Source organism: Meriones unguiculatus, chromosome 3 (assembly GCF_030254825.1).
Source record: "Meriones unguiculatus strain TT.TT164.6M chromosome 3, Bangor_MerUng_6.1, whole genome shotgun sequence".
NCBI classification, from domain to species: domain Eukaryota; kingdom Metazoa; phylum Chordata; class Mammalia; order Rodentia; family Muridae; genus Meriones; species Meriones unguiculatus.
In genome coordinates, this window is record NC_083351.1 from 5,034,555 (window position 1) to 5,059,799 (window position 25,245).

General features: G+C 50.6%; 1 protein-coding gene across 2 annotated transcripts; it reads left to right on the forward strand.

Annotated features, from left to right (window-relative positions):
- Positions 1-11,712: 11,712 nt before the first annotated feature.
- On the forward strand, positions 11,713-24,467 carry Park7 (Parkinsonism associated deglycase). Of its 2 annotated transcripts, none has more exons than XM_021656337.2 (7): positions 11,713-11,851; positions 12,905-13,010; positions 14,263-14,364; positions 15,393-15,452; positions 16,390-16,459; positions 19,112-19,194; positions 24,139-24,467. In XM_021656337.2, exons 2-7 carry the CDS (start codon positions 12,921-12,923, stop codon positions 24,271-24,273), a joined length of 540 nt encoding a protein of 179 aa, XP_021512012.2. In that variant the 5' UTR covers positions 11,713-11,851; positions 12,905-12,920; the 3' UTR covers positions 24,274-24,467. The 2 variants fall into 2 exon arrangements, with proteins under 2 accessions (XP_021512012.2, XP_021512011.1); XM_021656336.2 differs by having other exon boundaries at positions 11,718-11,851; positions 19,112-19,198.
- Positions 24,468-25,245: the final 778 nt, after the last annotated feature.

A 25,245-nucleotide genomic window follows, 5' to 3' on the forward strand; every position in this document is an offset into this window, starting at 1 on the left:
TGCCTGGAATGGCCTGCGAGAACTGTACAGGGGTCACACACCCCAGGAACAGCTGATGGCTAGTCCAACTTTAATTCCAGAGAACAAAGGCTGTATACCCCTTGGGGAACGGTGGGGGCTCCAAGGATCGGTGTAAATAATTGGTTGGAACTAGGCGCTTCAGGGATGCTTAGTTTGCATTAAACAGCACATTCCTGTCATGAGAACAGAAACTCAGCACCTAGTTAACATCTAGGCCTGGGGAGGGGAGGGCTAGCAGGGAGCTGTGTCAGAGGTCATACATCAATGTGGTTGGGGTATCTGTGTCTAAAGACACTCTCCAGATGAAGTCAGGCAGAGAGCAGGGGACCCCACCGAGGGGAGGGAGTTCTGCCTTTAGCTCGTGAAGGCTATCCAGTCCAGGCAAGAACCACAACCTCAGCTAGCAGGTACCTCCAACAGGATAATTAAACTTCTAATCAAAACCAAACACTATCAAGGCATAAAATGAAAGACCAAAAGATAAATTAGCAGCTATTATTAAGACCTAAAATGGGTACAGTAAAGAAGTCTTATAATACCCTGAGGGGAAGAGCCACCTCACTGCATTCTTTCCCCACCCACTAGAGATACAGTTGCTAGGAAACTGGACCATTCCCCCCCCTAGGGAGGGACACCAGGTCATTATGGTCTGGGGACCTTCCTATAGCCAATCAATTCAAAATGTAGCATTTTGACCAATAGATGCTTGCCAGGCAGTAATCGCCCCTGCCTTGGGCTTGCTGGGATGGACCAGGATCTATATATCACCCAACTAACTTGGGCGTATCGCGCTCAGCTCCCACCACTTTGGTGGTGGGTGTTGTGGGCCCAAGCTGCAGCTTGTAATTTACAATAAAAAGACCCTCATGTGTTTTGCAACGGAGTCGATTCCTGTAGATCTTTTGGGGGCTCTTGAACTGGGTATAACAAAAGCACCAAGCAATGTGTTTAAATTCCCAAAGGGATAGCTAGGCGAGGTGGTGCACACCTTTAATCCCAGCACTCAGGGAGGCAGAGACAGGTGGATCGCTGTGAGTTTAAGGTCAGCCTGGTGTACAAAGGCTGTCCAGGGCAGTGAAGGATACACAGGGAGACCCTTTCTTGAATAAACCAAAACCAAAAGCCAAACAAATGACAATAACAAAAGCAAAGGTATTAGGCATTCATTACATGGGTGACATCTTGCTGTGGAGAGCCTCTTCCACCTCCCCCTCTTTACTTAAGGGTCAATTAACACCTTCCTTCTCCTCCCTAGGATTTAAAAAAGTCCTGACACAATCCATCTTATCCCACCATCACATTCTTGAGAGTGGAAATTCCCTCCTCTCAGCCCGACGCCTTAAACCCACCCTTTCCTTCCCTCAATCCTTAACTCTCCCTTCCTCCAAAGCTTTTTGCAACCCCTTAATTGGGTTTGACCATGGCTTTTCCTCCCCACAGGTACTCTACACCTCTCTTTGATCTCCTAAAAGGGCATAAAACCCCTCCTTTCTTCCTGTTCCCTTCTCTTCTCTCCCCTCCCCTCCCTTCTTCTGCTCTCCTCTCCTCTCCTCCAGCTCCTCTTCTGAGGCAGATGAAACATTAGGTGCCATTAATGCAGCCCTAAAAGATACAGCACTTACTAGGTTTGCTCCAACAGTGCCCGTTCTGAGTTCTTAGTCCTCCCCTTGTTGGAGCATTGGATCCCCTGGAACGGCTCCTCACATCTAAAGTCCTAACTGAGGTGGGTGCACTCGCTGTTGTGGTTAAAAATGGCAGAGAAGGATCCTACAGACCTCGGGAAAACCATGGTATTCTTGTCATCCCCTTTTCTCTCTCTGATATTCAATCGCTTCTCAGAAATCACTCCTGCTTTGCTATTAGCTTAATAGGATTCCCAGGACAACCTGATAATCATTCCCCTAAGGAAAGATGGCTTTCGCCCTACCTCTGCTGTGGTGGCTACACACACACACAGCAGCTCTTTTCAAAGAAGCCCATCACAGAGGCCCCCTCAGTATTTACTGATGGAGGAAAAGGGGAGCTGAGGCAATAATACACTACTCTTCCAGGGATGACCCCCCTTATTCAATTCAGAGAGTTGCCCCATCACTCCCCCAATATAAGAAACCATGTCCTATCTGTTTAGCCCTCAAAGAAGTCAGTGGGACCTTTATGCTTTTAATAGACACTGTCTATGCTGTTATCTGCCTCCTTGGTTATTAAGATCCTTTGTTAAATTAGACACCAACCCACTATCCCCGCTATGAGTCCACATCTCCACCTTTCCACAGGGAAGAGCCACTCCCCTCTACATCCGGCTTGTCACAACTCACGGTCCCTGCCAGGTCTGGTACTGTGGGAAACGCTCTCAATGATTGGACCAACTCTACAGGAGTGTTCCCAGCCTCTGTCAAACAAGCAGATCAATTCCATTTGCACACATACACACACACACACACACACACACACACACACACACGGCTTCATGCTCATTCCCCCCGCGTCCCTCTTGCTCAGCTCCTCCCTTATGACTACATCAGCTTTACAAACTGTGGGCACTAACCCCCATGGTCTATATTGATGTCACCACATTCCCCAATTCGGCTGCCAAACATATGTCTGTGTTACTGTCGACACACACTCACATTTCATATGGGTGCAGCCCAAATGGAGGAAATCTCAAAAGGGTTAGTTCACCACATGCTCTCCACTTCACAGGTATACTTCGACAGATGAAAATCAACCGTCACCCTGCCTTTACTAGCTCTCAACTCAAAACCTTCTGCCCACAATGGGAGATTTCCCACCACACAGGACTCCATACAATCCCCAGAGCCAAGGAATCATGGAAAGGACACATCAAACTCTAAAAGCCCAACTTAAAAAACAAGAAACAATCGCCCACCCGCCTAACACACAGTTAGCGATGGCCCTCGCCACTCTAGTACATTTAATATCTGCAAAAGCTCCAAACATCCTCCCAGCTCCCTCCACTGGGGCACACCAGGAGTACTTCTCCCATCCTGGTATGATGCTGTGATCCCTTAGACAGAATGTGGAAGGGACCCAACCCTCTCCTCAATGGAAAGCGTTCTGTCTGTGTGTCTCCACAGGACCTGCCCAGGCCTGCCAACCAATAAGGTGGCCTGTCTCTCGTTGATAGGTCAAGGACTGAGGAGGTGGAGGAGACACCATCCCCAACAGAACAAGATCTCCTGGAAGGACACCGGGACCTTGTGGCCACTGCCCAGCCCATGTGCCCCACAGGCCTCTCTCGGCCATTCTTACAACTGTCTTTGTTTTTTCTCCATTCTAACTCTGCTACCACTCAGCCCTTCCATTATCTTCCCAATACCTACCACTGGAGATCTTTCGTTAGAGAAACCTATTACAAACACAACAAAGCTATAGGAACAGGGATTGCCCTCCAAAAGGGTGCCAGGGGCCTTTGCCACTCCTTGGCCCCCCTTGCCATTGGGACCTTCTTCCTCCTGGCCCTGTTTCATCCAGTTTCTAAAACAATAAATAAGCAACAGTGCCAAAGTCACCACCAACCAGGTTCTGGTTCAATACCAAATCATTCACAACCCAGAGGCTGACAGCTAAGCTGATAACTCCCTCTATAAAGCAAAAAGCGGGGAGATGTGGGGCCAGGAAGACACAGGACTGGGGGAGCCGGCCTGCAACAAGAGTGGGGTCAAGGCATGTCCAAACCTCAAAAATCTTGTCCTGACATGGGCAGAAGTAGGATCGCTTTCTCCATGACCAAGGCCTTTGTGTCCTGGTGGATGTAGCCCTGAGTCTCCACCTTTGCAGAACCAGAGGTTGCCACGTAGCCCAGTAGCCAAGTCAAACTTCCTTTCGCCTTATAAGGACTGGAATTCCTCCTTATGCAAATGAAGCATCCCCAGCACCTTGCCCTGGCCAAGGATGTACACTCACTGCAATAGCCTCTACTCATCCCTCAGAGGGGCTTGTTCCCCCATTAAAATGACTTGCCTCACTGAAGCCCATCTCCTGAGAGTCCTTGCTGCATTCACCCACTGTTGCCTCCTGGCCATTCCTGCTTTGCCGCCCTTTTCAGGTTATCAGCTAAGGGCAGGACAGCAGAGCCTAAGCTCTGCCTCGTACTGTAGGAAGGGAGCCTGAGGCAGGAGGAGTTAGCAATTCGTTCAGGAATGCTTAGAGAGCAAGGGGCCAGGCTTAGGCCTATGCAGGCTGCCACTAGGGGGAACAGGGTTTCCAATGGCAACCACCCTGCCAGAGTTGAGGAAGGGAGATGCCAGACTGGAACCCAGGACTTCATTCGAAAGCCACCTGAACCCACAGCAAGACTGATGACTAACTCGGCAGCAAGAATGATGAAAAACTTGGCAGGTTTTATTTCTGTGAATGAAAAGAAGAAAAGTATGTTGACTCAGCAGCTCCAAGAACGAGACAGTAGACTCAGTGGTTTGAGAGCTAGGGCAGAAACCACAGCTACGTAAATGACTACCCAGAAATGGAGAGTCCAGCCCCCCTTAGGTAGAGACATGACAGAGAGCAGCGTCAGTGGCTACATGACAGCCATGCTTTAAAAATCTTGATTGGGAGAGATGATTGCGTGGTCTGGTCTTCAAGAGGATCCAATCCCTGCACCCACGTCAGGCATCACACAACTGCACACAACTCCAGTCTGAAGGGATCTGAACCCTTCTGGCCTCTGTGGGCACCTGCACACATATGGCGCGCGCGCGCACACACACACACACACACACACACACACACACACAATTACTTTTGACTCAGTGGTTGTCCTAGATTAAAAACAACTCAGAGGAGAAAAGCTTATTTTATCTCAGGATGCCAGCTCACGGTGCAGCCAAGGGGACTTACAGCAGCATGAGCTTGAGGCAGCTGGTCATAGCATATCTCTAGTCAAGAGCAGAGAGAGATGAATGTGTGCATGTCTGCTTGCTTGCTTGTGCTCCACTCAGGCTCTCCTCTAACACAGCTGAGGACCACTGCAGTGGTGCTGCTCGCAGTGGGTTCGGGCTTCCTCCTCCATCAACTAGCAAGACAGCCCCCACAGGTCAACCTGATTAAGATGCTCCCTTCTTAAGGACTCTTTCCAGGTGATTTTGGGTTGACAATTAAAGTGGTACAGTCGGGGCTGGAGAGATGGCTCAGAGGTTAAGAGCACTGGCTGAGTTCAATTCCCAGCAACCACATGGTGACTCATAACCATCTATAATGCAATCTAGTGTCTTCTTCTGGCCTGTGGACACACATGCAGGCAGGATACTGTATAAAAAATTATAAATCTTAAAAAAAAAATAAAGTGGTATAGTCTGTACTTGACATGTACAGGAGGTCCAGCGTTCAATTCTCTGAAACAAAAGGAACAAATCAATAACCAAAAATTATTAAGCAAATAAATGTGCTGTGTTTATTTTAGAAAGTAGTTGAATGTCACTCAGGAGAAATGTATTCCCAGGACTGCAGTGACAATTGTGACAATCACAGCAGAATCACCCATAAGCAACAACCAGAGCTGATAGCTTTTGTGTTTCAAGTTCTCCCACAGCACAGGGTGGGGTGGGGCGGGGCATGGCTTGATGGGACAGGACTATCCAAATCAATTCCCAGATTTACTTGATTCCTTCATAGGTTCAGATTTTGTCAACTAGCATTCGATTTTTCTTGTTGTTCAAGTATCAGGGAGTCAGCTCCTCCCTCCCTATTTATACTCTCCATGAGCCTGGTCTTATCCATTGGCTGGACTGGCTGGCCAGAGAGCCCAGATGACCCTCCTGTCCGCCACCCCAGTGCTGGGATTACAGACAGGCCACAGTGCTCGGCTCATTTATTTATTTACTTCAAGGTCTGGGCTACAATGTGGGTTCTCCTGCTTCTGCAGCAAGCACTGAGCCATGCCCCCAGCCACCCTGAGCTCTTAAATGGTGATGGACAGTCCAAATAATTCCAGACCATCCTAGTTTTTCTTGCATGTCTGTCTCCTGTTCTCTTCAATTTCTTTTGTGCTGAAAGATCGATGTATAAACTTTGGTTTCAGTTTTGTCTTTTTTTTTTCAATGTCACCACACTAAAAGTTCTAAAATACTTGTGTGCACTCACACACACATGCTGCATTCAACCGCAAGCAATCTCCAAGATTCATTATTACGGTTATTAAGCTTTTCTTGGGGGCTGCCAGGGTCGCTTGGTGGCAAAGCACATGCTCAGCATGCATTTGACCAACTACCAAAAATAGACGCATAAAGTTTTTCTCGAATCAGCAAATTCATTTCACCCAGCATCTATGGACTGTCTGAGCGTCTGCACCTGGTCCTGGCTGCCCACTTCTGCTGGACACGCTACCACCGTTCTCCTTTCTTGCTTCTCTCAACACACCAAACACACTCTGTGACAGGCCGGCCTGCTGGTGGCTGCCCTCTATTTGAAATGCTCTTCCTCCTGTGATTCACAGCCCAATCTTATTCGGTCTTCCTTCTCAGAGGGGGAAAAGTGTCTCGTGACTGTGCTACAAATGTGTACATGCACACACGCTATTCAAACCTTCTGCCGTCTTTCCCAGAATACTAGAAACACACAAACACACAGTGATGTGATGCAGATACTAGCAGCAGACCATACACACACCAGTGAAGTCCCAAAGGGGCTTGGGGGGCTGAGGGCATGTCTGTGACGTCCACACCAAACCAACAGTGCAGTTCTCGGAGCACCTCATCAGCTGACACAGACGGGCTTTATCCGTGCTGGCCTGCCTTCCCCCACTCAACAGAAGCTGCTCTATAACCAAGGAAGGGCACCATTTGTCCACTGTTACATCCTCGACACCCAGAGCGCGATAAAAACTGTCACAAACACCTCCCTGCTTTGTGAGGCAGGATGGGACACAACACTGTTCAGCTGCTTCACAGACGGGAGAGGAGGGAACTGTTTACACAATACACATGGCCCTATAATGTTTTGGGACAAAGGGCCATGAGACTACAGATGTCTGAGCCACACTGTGGCAAGGGTGGCATGCCTACAGTAATTGTAATGAGTACGTGGGAGTCACTGCCCAAATCTGCAGATTCATCCAAGAGTCCTGGGGACATGCCCATTTCTTTGGGTCCCTTGTTTTAACAGTCTATTAGATTGAGACACAGCGCCCCTCTGTATTTTCATTTCTGCCAGGCCGGTTACAAAACCCTAACACCGAAGACTCGCTGCAGCTTGTAGAACCAGCTCTCAGTACTCGTGGAGCGCGGCAGTGTCCTCAAACACGTCCTCAAGACAGCCCTGACCCCAGGGCTGGGACTTCGGTAAACAGTGTCATCTCCGGGCCAGCCCATTCGCAGCTGTCATCAGCAAACGGGTCAGACCGGCAAACGACCCTCTTCCCCCGGAAGTCCGCAAGGTCGCAGTTCTCGTTGACCCCAGGGCACCGGGGACCGCAGGGGACGACACAAACAAACACCTTCCGGCGGCGTGTTGGTGCGCGAGCGCACTGAGTCCTGCCAAAGGTGCGCGCGCGCGCCCGCCCACTGCGGTTAGGTTCAGCCAATCGGCGGCGCCGCCGCTGACGGACGTGCGCTGCGTGTCTCTGCGGGTCCGCCGACCCGCTTCCGGCGGCTGGTGCTCCGTGGGAGTGTTCCGAGTGGTCCACCCCCGAGAAACTTTTCACACCACCAGGCCGAGGCGAAGCGGGTCGGAGTCAGAATTTCCTCCTCGCACCCTCGCGGCTGCAAAGGTCAGGGCTCGCCCACTCTCCGGTCGAGCCTATCTGACCTTTCGCAGGCTCCGAGGGGGAAGTTCTCCATTGGAACCCGAGTGTCAGCTGGGCGTGGTGGCACAAGCCTTTTATCTCCAGTACTGGGGAATCAGAGGCAGGAGGATGGCCGCGAGCTCGAATTCTAGTCCAGCCTGAGCTGCAATGTGGGACATTCTCCAAAAAAGATTATATATATCATATATACACACACAAACACACCATATATATATATATATATAATGTATTTGGTAATGTAAATATATATGTACATATGTATTTATTTGGTAAATGTCCCAAAGACATTTCTTCTGCCCAGTATCTGCGGTTTAAATTCAGGGAAGCAAGAAAGCTATGAAAAAGTTAACTTTCCGCTAGAAATGGCACACACCGTCTGCTCAAATGGTCTTGATGTAAGAAATGAGATTAAATATGGCAGTTGCTTCAGCGCACCGACTTCCTTGAAACCAGGGAGAAGTGTTAGCTTGTACTTCTCCCCACAGTGCCGTAAGCATTTGTCAAACACTGAGTGAAAAAGTTCGTGGATAGCATGGTGCCGTTCTGAGAGGTGTCTTCATGACCAGTATCACCACAATATATTTTGGTAAATGGTTGGATTTTTGGCTTTGATCTATGAATATGTGGAGAAATATGTCTGAGCTGTCATGACTATCACTGACACTATTAGCTAATGCTGGCATCACATATGCTGGGCAGAGTGTGGATTTTGGCATTGTGATAATCTGAATTTGTCCAAGACTGCAAGACCTTATAGAGTCTTTTTATTCTCCTTTACCTCAGTCTTCGTGTCTGTAGAATGAAGATTACGACACTGTATTAGTCACTTTTCTCCTTGCTGTGACGGTATACCGGCAAGAAGTAATCTAAGGACTGGAGGGTTTATTCCAGGTCATGGTTGGAGGGGCAATTGTCCATCTTGACAGGGAGACTTGGGTGCAGGAGCTGGAAGCGTCTGGTTGGCACTCTAGACCTACGGATGCTGGTGCTCATTTTGCCTTTTGTGCATTCAGGGACTGGCCCCCATCGCACGGAATGCTACTACCCACATTTACAGTGGTCTTTCCACTTCAACCCAGTCTGAATAATTCTTTGTACATACGCCCAGAGGCTTGTTTCTGTGATCATTCTCCATCTCGTCACATTGACAATATTAACCATCACAGACAGCCCTTCCAAAGTCAGTGAGAAAATAAATATTAGCATTCAAGCTAAAAACACTGAGCTCGTCGGGTGAGTGACACATTTTTAACCCCAGCACTCAAGAGGCCGAGGCAGGCAGATCTCTTGTGTGCATAGTGAGTTCAAGACTGGGCAGAACTACATAGTGAGGCACTCTCAAAAAACCAAAGACAAACAAAAAACCCTGAGTTCATTGGCAGAGGAGCTAATTTAAAGTGCTGAAGTAGGAAGGACTGAGGGCTGGGGGCTCCCTCTGTGTGAGTGTTTATTTGATAGCAAATTCTTCCACACAAGTGTTCATTTGAAGATCCGTGGCAGTTGCTTTCCACAGCTTTTCAAGGCTTTGCCCAATCCTGAGTTAGCATTTTATTGGCAAGACTGACATGAGAATGAATAGGAAGAAAGCACACCATACAAGCAGCTGGAAGGAGAAAGGTCCTACATGCAACTGGAAGGGGAAAGGACTATTTCTGGGGTATCAGCTACCACAAATGACACTAAGTACTATTTGAGGGTTTTAAAAAAAGATTTATTTGATTTTTAATTAGTTCCTCCTGTGTGTGAATATTAGCATGTGAATGCAGATGCCCTTGAAGATGTCTTTCAGGCAGCTGTGAGCCACCTAGTACAGGTGCTGGGAACTGAACTCAGGTTCTCTGCAACACCTAACCACTGAGCCGTTTCTCCAGCCCAATATTCAGGTTTAAAGCTGTGTGCAGGGTGTTCGCTGGATAAGGTCAGCGTTGATTCAGCTGTTTTGGTTTTGCCGGTGGCACAGAGATGTCGTGTGCGAACTTCTGTGTGTCCTCTCAAAGCACTGTTATGGCGCTGCCATCACCCCACCGTGTGTCTTACTTTTTTCTTGAGACAGATGACAACCAGCTTTTTGAGCCTGGTGCTCAGGAAAGGCTGTTCTTCTTTCTTCCTTTCAGTGCTGGAGTTTGGAATGAGAGCCCTGATTCATGTTATGCAGGCATCCCACCACTGAGGTACAACCTTAGCCATATTTTCTTGTTGCTTTGAGCCAAGGTCTCCCTAAGTTGCCCAGGCTGGTCTGGAACTTGAGATCCTGCCTCAGCTTTCCAAGTGGTGCTGTGTAGAGGTGCAGGAATAGGTTCATATTCTCTGCCAAGTCTTTAATTAAAAGGCAAGGGGAATGTATTACCACAAACCTCAGAAGTCTCTATGGAGCCATCATATGATCCTAGGGAAATCAGCGTCTCCTCTTGATCACTAAAATAATTTCAGAATGGACTCAGCAGAAGCTTGAAGATAATGTAACAGAGTTTAAAAGAAAACCCAGGGCAAGCGAGCTGCTCCTCTTGAAGCTGCCTGGAGTGAGAGGATGGAAAAGTTAGGACGGCACAAAGGTCTGCACGTGGCAGCATGGGTCCACACATGAGAGAAGGGGTCAGCACACCCTGGCCAGGGTCAGCACACAGCGGCAGGCAGCCACACTGTGCAGAGTGGCTTTAGGAAAGAGTGAGGAAGCTCAGTGCTCCTTGGGGAGTTTAAAAACATAGGCTTCAGCCAGCATCAGGACGAGAAACAGAAGAAAAAGAAACAGTTCTGCCTTTCTGAACCTGGGACAGCACGGGTGGGCGGGGACTCCGGGAAGGAGACGCTAGCTTTCTCAAGGTGGAGCTGCCTTACTGAGATGCTCCCTAACCAGGTCCCTGAACTACCACACTGAATTAACCCTGAAGGGAAGAGACAAGGGCATGTGTCCACACAGAGGTGGATTTCATTCTTTATAGAAGAACATGGGATTACAGGCGTGAGCCACCAAGCCCACATTCCAGAACTCCTTAAACAGTTTCACAAGTAGTATTGTATACATGACTTACTTAGTATTTTTAAAATGAAAGGAGAAAACCACTCCAACTATCACTGTGAGAATTTCCAGTTTGTCCGATTTCCAATATGAAGCTGTAATGGAGGCCAGCCAATGTATGTGGGGTATTCACTCTATCCAGAAAGGGTAAGTATACATCCTGTGTGCGCCTTGCGAAATGTACTGAGAGGTGGCCAAAGAACTGGCACTTCTCTGTGGTGGGTACAGAAAGGCCCAGATGAGATGAGCCTCCTTTATAAGCCAGTGAAGTATTTATTAAAAACCTAAGGGAGGGCTTAGCGAGAGGGCTCAGCAGGTAAGGGTGCTTGCGGGCAGCTGAGGCTCTAAGCCGCCCCTGAGCCCCATGTGCTGAGGAGAGAACCGACTGGGCAAGCAGTCTCTGAGCGTCCACATGCGCTCCTGGGCACTGCTTGGGGTGCACACACAATAAAGAAATTAAACCAAAAAAAAAAAAAAAGTAAAAAGCTGAAATAAAATTAGGTAAGTAATTTAAAGCACTGGAGATGTCAGATTGCTCCAACTTGTGGGTGCAACAGGGACTTTTATTATTTGTGAGTGTGTGCATGAGTGCACCCCTGGAGGCTGAAGGAAGGCCTTGGATTGATTCCCTGGAACTGGAGTTAGAGGCAGTGGGCGCGCGGTGGGGATGGGGAGGGTTGGTTCACGCTCTAGCCCAGCCTGGCCTCGAACTTGCAGTCACAGTGAAGTGTCGCGGTGGCAGAGGGTCAAACGCACCCGGTGTCCTCCGGGGGTTGGAGGGCGACGGTAACATGGGCTGGTGGGAGGCGCATGCGGTCCCCGGGCCGGCCGCAGTATCCGGTTCCCGGGCCGTAGTATCCTCCGCGCGCCAATCACCCCTGGGAATGGGCCGGGCCGGACGTGACGCACACCGAGGCGGACGCGGAGGGGTGTGCGCAGCCTCGGCGCGGGCGGCGCGCATGCGTGCTGTCTGCGACGCCGCGCGACTTGCCCGGCTTCGTGATTGCGACGGTAGTAGCCGAGGCTTCGCGCGGGCGGAGGAGGCGCGGGAGCAGGTCAGCGCCGCCGGGCCGGGAAGCCGACCGGGCTTCCCAGCGGGCTGCGGTCCGCTCGCTGCCGGGGGAGGTTCCCGGTGGGCGGGCGGGGTCGGCGGCGCCCGCGCAGCACCGCGGGGGGTAATGAAGCTACAGCGGGGACCACCGTTCTCACGCACGGCCCACGTGCAGGGAAAACACGCGGAAAGTACTTAGAGTGGCGTCCAGCTGCCCCTTGCCCGGTGCAGAGCAGCCTGCCAGGGTTGACCTCAGAAGGGAATTTCCATCTTAATCATTAATAGCGTGGTCAGGCATTTAGCACCTTTGATCACCCCAGCCTGCACCTGAAATTTTAGCAGTTTATTGGAACAACAACAAAAAAACCTTCAAAATGTACAGGTTTCCAGACTGTGTATTAATTTTTATTTATTTATTTTAACCAGTGAAATTCAGTTTTCTTTGGTCGATTGTTTTTTTTCGAGAGAGGGTTTCTCTGTGTAGCCCTGGCTGTTCTGGAACTCACGCTGTAGACTAGGCTGGCCTCGAACTCACAGAGATTCTCCTGCCTCTGCACCAGTGCCCGGCTGTGTTGGTGGTTTTGTTTGTTTTGTCATAGTCCGGCTCTCCACTGTGTGACGCGTATGTAGGGCACATTATGTGACCTGCCTTTGGTGGAGCTTGGACTTAAGCACAGTAGGGGAAGACCCACACAACACCAACACGTTAGCAATCCTTGATTTCATTTAAAAAAAAAAAAAAGATTTTTTTGTATGAGTGCTCTGCCTGCACGTATACGTGCGTAGTGCCGGTGGGACCAGCAGAGGGCGCTGGATTCCCTGGAACTGGGGGCTGTGTGAGGGTGCTGGGAACTAAGCTTCGGCCCTGTTCTCATAATGGCAGCCCATCTCCGCAGTCACCCTCCATCCCCGGATTAGAGCCCTGAGCCCTAGCAGTATTAACCTGAGCTGCTTGCTTTCACATAGCCCATCCTGCCCCACAGAAGGTATTTACTCTGCTTGAACAGGCAGTTGTTGCAGTGACAAATTTTTGAAGGATTTATTTTCTTTCTTTAAGTCTTTAAGAAACAGATATGGCTTCCAAAAGAGCTCTGATCATCCTGGCCAAAGGAGCAGAGGAGATTGAGACGGTGGTTCCTGTGGATATCATGCGGCGAGCTGGGGTGAGAGCCCCTCCCTGTGTTTAGATTAGGGCCCTCTGAATTATTTTGACGTGTTTGTTGTGTGTGAGCGTGCATCCAGAAGTGCAGGTGTAGCGGTCAGGAGGGGTGCTGTCTCAGGGTTAGCCTGGGCTCCTCGCTCTGTTGGCATGTGTGGCGTCTCCCTTATATAGCATGGTGAACATGGCATGCCCTCATGCTTGCCCGGTTCACCCGAAGCATTTGCTTGTGTACACCTGGCAGTGATGCTGACTTAGCCATCTCTGTCGCTTTCCACAAAAACCCCAGTGGAGATGCTCGCTTTGCTTATTTCCAGATTGGGCAGGACTCAGTCCCAGGCAGCTGGTGGACACTCAGCTCCCCCAAATGAAACTCATTTCTTCATTTCCCATTGCTGCACAGGACTTGACACTGTGAGAACCACTGTCTCCCCCTCCATTACACCTTTGGGAACTGCAGCAAATGGTTGAAGGTTTTTAATTGTGTATGAGTGTGTGCATGCGTAAATATTTGCCTGCGTGTGTGTCTGTGTACCACCTGAATGCCTGGTACCTGAAGAGTCCAGAAGAGGTTGTCTGATCCTCTAGAATCAGAGTTATAGATGGTTGTGAGCTGCCCTGTCAGTGCTGGGAACCAAACCCAGGTGCTCTTAACCACTGAGCCATCTGTCCACTCTCTGTAATAAATACTCTTTTGTGGAGTTATTTGTGCAAATGTCAGGACAGCTTTTTAGGTTCTGCACCTAAAAGTGGGATTGCTGGACTAGGACTGTGTAATCACCATCACTAGATTTTGACAGGTTGTGTCCAGTGAGCTAACCTGTTGTCCCCAGCACTGTAAGGAAACGCCTGGGTTTTGGGTACTAGCTACCAGGTGTACTAAACATTTTGCAGGATAAAGTGTTGTTTAATTGTTTGACTTACACTTCTGCTTTAGGAAAAGACCATGAGGTTTAAATGACAGCAGTAACCTCAAAGGGCGGGTTATTAATAGGATGACCCTGTAATTCATCTTTCAGCTCAACACTTGGAGAACAAAGGGTGTTCTAGCCAGTCAGCTAGAGTAGCGGTTCAGCTACAACTTTGGATTGTCCCAGGCAAACCAGAAGAGACCGGACATTAAATTTGGCCCTCACCTGGGCTTGGTCTTGTGGTATTCCCTTGACAAGTTACTTACAAACCACAGGGTGTGTGTTAGATTACGGCCCTGTGTCTGTGTGTGTTCTCACGTTCTTGAACACCTGCTTATTTTCCAGATTAATGTCACCGTTGCAGGTTTGACTGGGAAAGACCCTGTGCAGTGTAGCCGTGATGTCGTGATTTGTCCCGATACCAGCCTTGAAGAAGCAAGAAAGCAGGTTTGTTTTGTATACATGGGCTTCTCCTTCTGTGGTTTATTAGCCCTTGAAATGGCTTTTGGCTGCATCTATGACTGCAGGTAGAACAGACTGACTTTAGGAGGATACTCTTGCCTGGGTGGGGATGGGCGGATAGGCGAGAGTTGGATGGAGCTGTGCTCTGTCATTGGTGTTTTTCTCTCAAAGGCCTCCTTACTTTTTTTTTTTTTTTTTTATTTTCTGAGATAGGATTTCACTGTGTAACCCGTCTCTACCTTGTAAGTGCTAGGACTAAAGGTGTATGCCACCATGCCCTCACTTGTTTTCCAGTCCTAGTAATTGAACCTAGGGCCTCACATGTGCCAGGCGAATTGTTTGCCATGTCAGTCCTCACAACCTCATCTTGTTTGTCTTGAGACAGGGTTTTGGAAGTGGCACTTATTTTGGCTTAGGTAAGCCTGACTTGTGATTCTTGCATCTCAGCTTCCCTGGTAGCTAGGTTACGGGTCTAGCTCTTTTTCCTTTTCTTACAATGACTTTTCACCTTTCCTCTTAGAGGCCAGGTGAAATTGCAAAGTTCTTTGTTTTGTTTCTGTTTTTCAAGACAGGGTTTCTCTGTGTAGTCTTGCTGTAGACCAGGCTGGCCTTGAACTCACAGAGCTGTGCCTGCCTCTACCTCCCCGAGTGCTGGGATTACAGGCGTGCTCCACTGTACCCAGCTTACAGGATTCCTCTTACCCTAGAGTAAGGTGTATTTGATAGGTGGTCGCTTTCTCAGTGTTGCACACATGCCAGGTGCTTTTTTGGAAGCACATGTGCTTTCTGACTCTGTGCATACATTACCAGAGATCAGAGGTCGTGGTTCAGGGTCAAAGAGAGGGGCTATGCCCTGTAGAGCAGAGACATGGCAGAAAAGGGGGTAAAGACAGGTCATGAGCATAATTGCCAGGCTAATTCCTGACAAACTCATGCCACTGCTCTTTAGCAGATACTGGCTGCCATTTAACACAGTATAAATGAAGTGTTCCTTCTTATTTCCTAACTCACAGGGACCGTACGATGTGGTGGTTCTTCCAGGAGGAAATCTGGGTGCCCAGAACTTATCTGAGGTAAAAACGGCTCAGTCATGCCTTGGTGAAGGGCGTATGGAGAAAGCCTTGCAGCTTCTCTTTTGTTCTGTTGCGCTTGTTCCTGGTGTGCTTCAGGGATGGTGCTGTAGACACAGGAGAAGCAGCACGAGTTAGCCCCGGGGTATCTAACGTTGCACGGTTCTGAGAACATTCTCTGAGCTGGTGGAGCAGCTGCTGCAAACAGGCCTAGTGAGGGTAGGCCTAGTGAGGGTAGGCTGCACATTTCCCAGCTGCTCTGGCTCCAGAGTGAGTCAAGCCTAGAAGGTGCAGCCTGCTCTGTCAATGAGGTTGAGGGCAGCTGTGGACCAGAGGTGACAGAGTGAATGTAGAATGTCATCAGAGGGCTGGAGAGATGGCTCAGCTGTTAAGAGAACTGGCTGCTCTTCCAAAGGTCCTGAGTTCAATTCCCAGCAACCACATGGTGGCTCACAGCCATCTAGAGTGAGGTCTGATGCAGGTGTACATAGAGCACTCATATAGATGTATATAAATAAATAAATCTTAAACAGTGATGTCCTCAGAAGCAGCCACTGCTCTGAAAAGCCACACAGAAACGGTGGCGGACGTAGCTGAGCGGGCTTTCGGGGCTGTGCGGGAGGAGGGGCAGGCGGTGGGCTGTCCGGGCTTTTTCCCTCTGCCTCTCGACGCTGCTGAACTGTGTCCCCTTGCTCCTGCCTTTTGCAGAGCACAGGGCAAGGGTCCTGGCCCGGGTGACACTGCTTCTCCTTTTCATCTCTGGTGCGTGGGCCTTTCTCTGGGGTAGATACCGTTGGTCAGGCTTGAGAAACAGACACATTGGGAACCTGGTTGCTTTTGTATTTACTGATACAGCTCTTTCTAGAAAACAGTCAGAAGTGAGCTGGGCTGTGAGAGAATGTGTGCCTCAGTGGTGACTGGGTATTTGGGTTCTCTCTAGTCGGCCATGGTGAAGGAGGTCCTGAAGGAGCAAGAGAGCAGGAAGGGCCTCATAGCTGCCATCTGCGCAGGTGAGTAAGTGCGGGGCTGGCTGAGGGGCTGGCCTGACTGCACACCGCTTGCCCTCATGAAGCCAAGAGACGCCCACACTGGGTACTCATTTGGGTGGCATGAGGCTGTGTCATGGCAGCACTGAGCCCAGCTTTCAGTCTCTCCATGCCCTGGGTCTCCAGTCCGTGAAAATGAGTGCTGTCCCTGTTTGGTTGACCTCGGGGAAAACAAGGCCTCTGGAATCCTGCAAACAGCTTGTTCCAGCACATCTCTGTGCCAGCAATTAGCCCTGCCAGGAGAGTCAGCAAGAATCTGACCGGCATGAACTCCACAGATGTACCCTGGGCTCGCCTGCCTCTGGGTACTTGCTGAGTCTTCGCTTGAGTGCTCTTACCACCCACGGTTTCAAATGAGGTCTGCTGAGGTCTTTCATGTCCTGAGCCTTGACAGTGGAATCATTTGCCTGCTGGCCCCATTTAAAATCCAGATTCATTCCTGTTGCTTTAATGTCATGTGACTGGCATCTGGCATCAGGGTGACTTTTGCCATTGTCTTCCTTGTCAGATGCCTTTTAAGTGACAAATGAACTAATGACTGAAAGGATGGATCGTTTTGTTCAGGGACCAAGAGACCCTATCCTAGTTCTGGTCCCCTGGCTTTGCCCCAAGGGGGACAACATAGACACTACAGAGACATCTGTGGTTGTTTCTATCCTCTTACTGAAATGACATCAGACTGTTGAAGCCAGCCTTGAGGCAAGGCATTGTACTGTTCAGTTTTAAAGTTATCTCTGTTTGGGGCTAGCTGGGAGACCAGCCTCTAATCCCAGCACAGGGGAGGTCAAACTAGGCGTATCATGAGTTCAAGACTACTCTGAGATACATGGCAAGTGCCTGTCTGCAGAGAAGAAAAGGGAAAAAAAGTATGAGTGGGGGAAAGTTCCGGAAGTTCTTGGTTTCGCACTGAGAGCACAGCTCAGTTGTAGGGTATGGGGCTAGCATGTGGAAAGCCCTATTCCATTCTCAGCAAAGACAGACAAGGCAAAGCCTTTTTTTTTCCTTTCTTTTCTTTTTTTAAATTAATTAATTTGTATAGTATTCTGCCTGTGCACCAGAAAAGGGCACCAGATCTCACTATAGATGGTTGCGAGCTGCTATGTGGTTGCCGGCAATTGAACTCAGGACCTTTGGAAGAACAGCCAGTGCTCTTAATCCTCTGAGCTGTCTCTCCAGCCTGGCAAAGCCGTTCTTAATCCCTGACATGACAGGGATGGAGGGGTTCAGAGGACCCAGGGTTGGGTGCTTGAGAACATGCTGGAGACGGAGTGGGAGCAACCTCGTCCTGGGCTCACACAGCTCTGACTGCCGTGCCAAGACCCAGAGATTCCTGGTGGTTGATGGCCTCGTGATCCTGCATCCTTGTACTGTCTCCTGCAGGGAGGAAGTCATAGGCAGGCTGGTGCCCACTGATCCAGGAGGCCAGCCTCCCTAGGGTTTGCCTGGCTTGAGTCTTTAGGCTTGGCTGAAATAAACTCTAGTGTCATCTTGTCCTTCCGTGTCACTGAGTAGAACATGACCAGCAACAGCTGGCTCACTCACTTGTGCTGAGGCAGGCCTGAATGCCAGACCTTCCTCCGAATCAAATCAGAACTAAAAAAAGAATCAGTACTGGCCATGTGCTAATTGCATTGATTGCCCTGTGCCGCAGTCTTGGAATAATGAACGGAGAAGGCTGGGGTGGCTGAGGCAGGGTGCAGAGTGCTCTGATGAAGGCAACCCGAGCTTCAGTCAGCAAGAGGTCAAGGTAGTCTTGTGGTGTTGCAGGGCAAGTGTCTGTGTTTGAACTGTTGTTAGCGTCACCCTTGCTGCTGCTGAGAGAAGAAGGAAATGATTGGCAGGAAGGCTCTTTCTGGGAAGGAGATAGCAGGAGCTTCACTTTGAGTGGGAGAGAGAGGGAAGCCTGACAGGGGTGGAGTAGTCCTGGCAGGTGATGAGAAGCAGGAGTGTAAGTTCACCAGGAGCAAGGGTAGGCAGGGCGTGCCAGCTGGCTTCAAGTGCCCACCAGGTGGCGCTGTAAGGTCTGTAGCTTACTTGACCTTCATCAGGGTCTCAGGTAATGGCAGTGGTAAGTTTGTCTTCATTTTCAAATCGGACTTTTGAGACACACACACACACACCCCTCCCGACCTGGTCATGCTGTTTCCCGAAGTCAGCATCGGAAGCTTGATGGCCGTCAGAGCTATGTAGAGAGACTCTGGTCTAAAAACAATGAAAACCACTGAGTGGGAATCACTCCATTTTCACAGATCTTGGGAATTTTCTGCCCTCCGTGGCTGTCTTGTGTAGAGAAGACAGGAGGCAGGAAGGGATGTATGCTTTATTGAAGAGGGTACTGAGCTGGGTCGGAATCTCGTCCCGTACACAGGCCTGTGGAGTCCGCCCCTGCTGTAGCAGCTGGTGGCTTTGGTCTAGAGCTCACCAGCTCAGGGGCTGCTTCTGGGACTCAAATCTGGAACCCTGTGTAGACCTGGCCAGCCTGGAACTCAGAGATCTGCCCGTCTCGGCCTCCCTGATGCTCGGATCAAAAGGCGTCTGCCGCCTCACATGGCTGTGCTTTGAGTTTTAAAGCACGGGTTTTCTGTTTGCAGTCATCTCTACTCATTTTATTCCTAGGTCCCACAGTTCTGATGGCTCATGAAATAGGTTTCGGAAGCAAGATTACAGCACACCCACTGACAAAAGACAAAATGACGAATGTTAGTAAGTATGCCCTGTGCCTTCATGTGTAAGAAAACACTGCTGGAGGGGTGCCTTGCAAAGGGTTCCCTGCCATGGTATGGCGGCCTTGTCTCCTCTGCATGTGTGTCTCAGCTGGCACTTGAACACGCTGGTGCAGAGGAGCATGCCAGCTTCAGTGTACAGGGCACCAGATCCCTGATGGTCAAAATGGCAAGGATTATGAAATGCTAGTTTAATTAACATTTTTACAAGAATGCCTTGACAGCAGCCCAAGGGTAGAGTATAAATCCTGATGGCAGTTTCAACAAGTGTCCCGTTACCCACAGTCCACACTGAACGAGACCTTCAGGGAATGTCTCAAGTGGCAGGCCAGCTTCTGTGGTGACACATTTCTTTTCTAAGTATCAGCTAGACATTTGACTCTTACTAAGTTTATGAAAGCATTTCTCTTCATGGTGAGGCATAGGACAGAGTAGGAGAGAGGAAGTGAGGCTAAACGCTCCTCCTCTTCCTCTACCCTCCTTCCCACTTGTTGATAACGCTGTGAATTGTCTTATATAACGCTCTAGAGCAGTTCCTGTGTCCTTCTGTTCAATGTTGTTTTGCTCAGAAGAGATCTGATTGGGCCATTCTGCAGCCTGCTTCTGTTCTTGAGACGGGACCTCGATGTCTCCCACACATAGCTTTGACCTAGACTGAAGCCACCCTCCTGCCTCAGCCTCACGTGGCTGGGAGTGTGCAGTGCTACCTAATTGTGAGGCAGTGGCTTCTCGCCTCAGCCTCATCTTTCCTCTGTCAGCTTGCAAGGTGGCCTCACTGCCACCTGGAATATGTTGGGTCTTATGTGTCTTCGGCTCCTGGGTGTGGACCGTGCTTGTCTCTGCTGCTCTGCCTGTGTGAACCCACGCTGTAGAGAAACTTGTTCAAGTTACTGTTGTGTTTTCATTTGTGATTATGCATGAGTGGGGGTGTTCGCAGAAGCCAGAGGAGGGGGTTACATCCCCTAGAGCAGGTGTGAGCTGCCTGACAAGAGTGCTGGGAACTGAACTAGGGTCCTCTGGCAAGAGCAGTAAAGTGCTCTCAGACCCTGAGCCGTCCCTCCAGCCCCTGAGAATGTCCTTGAGTGTGTAGACTGAGCTTATCCAGAGCTTGCCTTTCAGAGTGACATTCTATTATCTTGCATTTAAAGTTGTTTTAGAGGCTTAAGGCTCAGCAGCAGAGCACGTGCTTGGGTGCACAGGACCCTGCTCTAATGCTAACCCTCATTCCCGGCAGCGCAGAGGGGAGGAGCGCGCCCCTGGGCGCACCCACCCTCCAGGGTCAGCACTGTGCCAGGGTCTTGTTGGGACTTCACAGCTGCCCCGGGTTGCAGCTGGTGTTGGAGTTCTGTTTTAGTTTCTGTTGCTGTGATCATAAGCATCTCAACACTTCCCCCCCCCCCCCCCCGTCAGTCCGGCATCAAAGGAAGTCAGGTGGAAACCTGGAGGCGGAGCTGGCCAGAGGCCGTGGAGGATGCTGCTCCCTGGCTGGCTCCTTGTGGTTTGCTCAGGGTGCCTTCTTATGGTACTGCCCACAGTGAGCTGGGTCCTCTCACATTAACGTCAATTAAGAAAATGTGCCACAGGACTGGAGAGACAGCTCAGAGGTTCTTCCAAGGGTCCTGAGTTCAATTCCCAGCAACCACATGGTGGCTCACAGCCATCTTTAATGAGATCCCGTGCCCTATTCTGGAGTGCAGGTGTACATGCAGGCAGAATGCTGTACAGATAAGAAATAAATAAATCTGAAAAAAGAAGAAAGGAAGGAAGAAAAAAAAAAGGAAAGAAAGACAAAAAGAAAGTGTACCACAGATTTGCCTACAGGCCAGTCTGGTGAAGGCATTTTCTCAGTTGAGGCTCCCTCTTCTAAAATGACTCTAGCTTTTATCAAGTTGACATAAAATCTGACTAGAATAATTGACCGCTTGTCAACTTGACACAGAAACACAGGTCACTAAGCCACAACCTTCCCTTATTCACCTCCAAGATCTTGTTATTACCAGTGTCACAATAGGTACTACTCCAACTTGTTTTTCAGCACTGGTTTCTCTGTGTAGCCCTGGCTGCCCTGGGACTCACTGTGTAGACCAGGCTGCCTCTGCCTCCCGAGTGTGGGGATTAAAGGCATGTGCCACTACATCTGGCACATTTCCACTTTTAGAAGCCCCACAGCTGGGCCCGCCCGCATCGACTGTGACTGGAGAAGATGCTTCTCTAGGGCCAGTCTTACGAGGCTTCTTCTCAGTGGAGCACCTCTCCCCAAGTGACTCTGGCCTATGTCCAGGTGACAAAAAGCTGACTCAGGGGCCACTCTTACGAACACTTGTGCATGTTCTCAGCGTTGTTTCCTGAGAGCCTGTCACTCTCTTTCAGCTGTTAGATGGAGACTCAGTTACCTCAGCGGCAGGCAGTGTGTTAAAGGCTTTGGCTCTTGGGTGTTGTACATACGTACAGGAACTGAGTCTGTTAAGTAGTGAAATGAGGTCAGGGTAGAAGGAGGCTTGTACTGTGGGTCTGGCAAGCTGTTGGGGGGACAAGGGGGACAATACAGGAAGAGCTAGTCCTATGTCACCTGAGCTTCTGAAGCATGGAGGCTGAGAATGCATAGTGGGGCCTCAGAATTTACACAGTGACCCCCTTACCTGGGGTGTGCAGCTTCTGCTGCCCAGCCAGAACCCTGAGGCTCAAAGGGCAGGTGACCAGAGCATGCCCCTCCCTCCCTCTTCCCCCTTTTTGTAGTGCAGCCCCCCTCTCCCATATGTCACTGCTAAGCATGAGGTCAGTGACTCCTGTTCTTAGGCCTTGTGCCCCTTGAAAGCATTCTGGGAGGACTGTAGTTCCTCCACGTGACAATTCTAGCAAAGACCCTTCTGCTGGGCTCAGTAATGCACTTGATAATCCAGTGTGAATCTTCCCACTGGGAAGGAAAAGGGCTTCCTCCTCCTCTGCCCATGGCAAAGCTTCTCAGAAGTGTGGGAGAGAGTGGGGGGCCCGCTCTTCCCACCTCAGCAAGGCTCAGAGCGGTCAGGTGACTGAAGGGCAGACCCCAGAGACACCGTGCTCAGGGATTGGCTGTTTTTCCTTGACTGACAAGGATTTGGGGCTCTATGGGTTTCAGGTCTCCGTGGTAACTGCCCCACACTAGTGTTCCTCAGTTACCACACCAAGGCCTAAGTAGTGAGCGGCTTCACGCATACGTCTTTGTGTTTGCACACACAGGCGGCAGCCTTCAGTCACTACCTCATGTCCTGCCTCCCCAGCTGCCTTTTCTCTGAAGAGATTCTTCCAAGTCTGCAAATTTATTCTGAACTTGGAAATCCCATCCGGCCTTGTTTCCCAGGTTCCAGAGCTGCCATGGCTGCAGTAGTTCACTTTGTGAGGCTATTCCTCCCTGTGGCCACTAGGTGGGGGCCGTGGACAAGGATCAGCCCCGGTTGAGCTTTTTCAATGTCCTGGTTAGGCCGAGGCTGGGTCTCCAGTTTGTCATTTAAAATGCCTTGTCTTGGGTTAGCCATCAGAAAGTCGGTCTGGGTGAACCGAAACGTCCCTTCAGATGATGGTCTCGGTCTTCTTTACCGTAGTGTAAATGGGAAGTTTCAGGAATACTCCGTCTGGTCAGCGGACGAAGTTGGGTTTTGAGTGAGGCAGGAAGGCAGGCTCCTCCCGATGTGGCTGGCCCACTCGGAGGAGAGGCGTGCTTTGGGGGCCTCTCAGTGAGCCCTGGATGCCTGAGCTCTTCATTTCTGATAGAAGCAGGAGATGGGAAGCTGTGCCCAGGCCTCTGTTGGTGGTTCCACTGAGCTAGATGTGGAGATGATGGTCATCCTGTGTGCCTTCCCCTCACGGTCAGCATGTGAGCCCTGTAGGCCCTCCCGTACTCTGGCTGCCCTTGACTTCCCCACATCCATCTCTTCACTGAGGTTCTGTCCCAAACTTCCCCTTCCTCTCATTGCCTCAGTACCACGGCAAGAGCCCAGACAGCTTGGGCATGGGTGCCTGAGAGAGTGGAGTTCTCTGCAATGGTGCCATTGGTGCTGAGGAGACAGAACCCCCCTTCAACTGTGGATAGACGGCCTCGGGGAACTGACTCCAGGAACTTTCACCTTGGACTAAAACCTGCTTCGGGGTTCTGGTCAGACAGACCGAGAGCACAGACTCAAGAAGCACTTTGAGTACCAGATGATAAACACAAAAGCAAAATTGACAGCTAGTGCTCGTGCTGGAGAGGATGAGAAGGTGGTGTGGCAGGCAGCAGGCCCCAGCTGCGGGGTCAGCAGGCCCGCCCCAGGGCCACCAATCATGGCGCAAGGGCCCGGTGCTGGGAACGGCTAACTGAAAGGAAGCCCTGGCTTGTAGAGTAAGTGCTAGGAGATGAGTCAGGAACCCCAGGGGCAGCTGGGACATAGAGCCTGGGTCCTCTGTTGCAGAGACAAGGTGGGGGAGAGCTGGGGGTCCTTGTGGAGGTACTCCACACTGTTTTGCTTGCTCAGCGGAAGCGTGCCTGTGGTGCTGGTCTCTGCCTCTCAGCTGCAGGCTTGTGTGGTCTGAGGCTGCAGAGGACCAGGGCCTCTCACTGTGGACCGGGCAGTTTCTCTTCCCATCACTGCCCTGCCCTGCCCCTGCTCCAGCACCCTGGCCTGATGCTGAGTCCCTGCAGCAAAGCGGGAAGTGGAGAACAGCATCAGTGGTGCCCCTCAGACTTCTCTCTTTGCTTGTGCCATTGGCTCCTTCCGCCCATCCTTTCTGTTTCTTTGCCACAGGGCTGTGGAGCCTGGAGGGCTCAGGAGACAGATGTCAGTGGCGAGCAGCAGCCTGTGGTCTTGTCCTTCCTTCACTCACCTAACACTAGAAATGGCTGTGGCGGTTGTGAGTGGGTGCTGTCTAGCCAGTAGACACTAGACCAACTGTGTCTGCTCTCTGTAGGTCACTACAGCTACTCAGAGAACCGCGTGGAGAGGGACGGCCAGATCCTCACCAGCCGAGGGCCTGGCACCAGCTTCGAGTTTGCACTGGCCATTGTGGAAGCACTCAGCGGCAAGGACATGGTTGACCAAGTAAAGGTGCCCCTCCTGCTCAAAGATTAATGCCTGACCCTGGACCCCGAGGCTGAGGCCATGGGAAGCACAGTGAGCCCAGGAGCCAGCGAACCTGGGGACGTGCAGTGTGTGACGTGGCTGAGACACAGGGACCTCACCCTGAAGCCTGGGTCTGAACCTTGCTAGTAGAATAAACAGCTCACCAAGCTCCTGGCAGCCGCCTCTGTGTCTGGCTTCTTTTATGGTGGTGTGGGCTGCTCCCAGCTGCTCGCTGTTGGTCCAGCTGCTGTTGGTCCAGCCACAGGCTGCAGGGGCTACAGGGGCTGCAGAGCTCCTCCCTCACCAGGAGGAAGCCTGGAGGCACGCTTCCTGTGGCAGGCAGGGTTCTCCCATCCCTAGTGCTCTTTGCTGGTGTGTGTCCTCGGAGGTGGGAGACCTCTGCAATCCCCCTCCCCCTGTGGAGGGAGCCTCTGCTGGTAGGGAGCTTCCTGGGGTTCCTGCACACCTGGTGGGTGGAGAGTACACAGGCACTCCTGAGTGTCACCTGGCTCCCACTTGGGAGTAAGGTGTGCTGGGGATATCTGCCATGACCACATAGCCCAGGCTAGGCCTGTCAGTAGACAAGGCTCAACTTGGTTATTCTTTCTCTGCTGGGGTGGCCAAGAAGAAACAAAGATGGAGTACTGGCGGCCATCTTGTCCCTGTGAAGAAAACACACCCTCAGGCCTCAGGGTGTACTTGGGCAACTCCTGTTCTAGAGAGTAAGGCTGGAAACTGCACTGTTATTTTGAGACAGGGTTTCACTATTTCACTATGTAGCTCTGGCAGTCCTGGAACTAACTGTAGATCAGGCTGGCCTTCTGCCTGCCTGCCTGCCTCCGCCACTGTGCTGGGGATAAAAGCACGTTTCGATAAGCAAGAGTAAAAATAATACCGAGTGCTGAGGGAAAAAACAGGAGACTTCATTGACAGTGGTGGGGATGAGCAGGCCGAT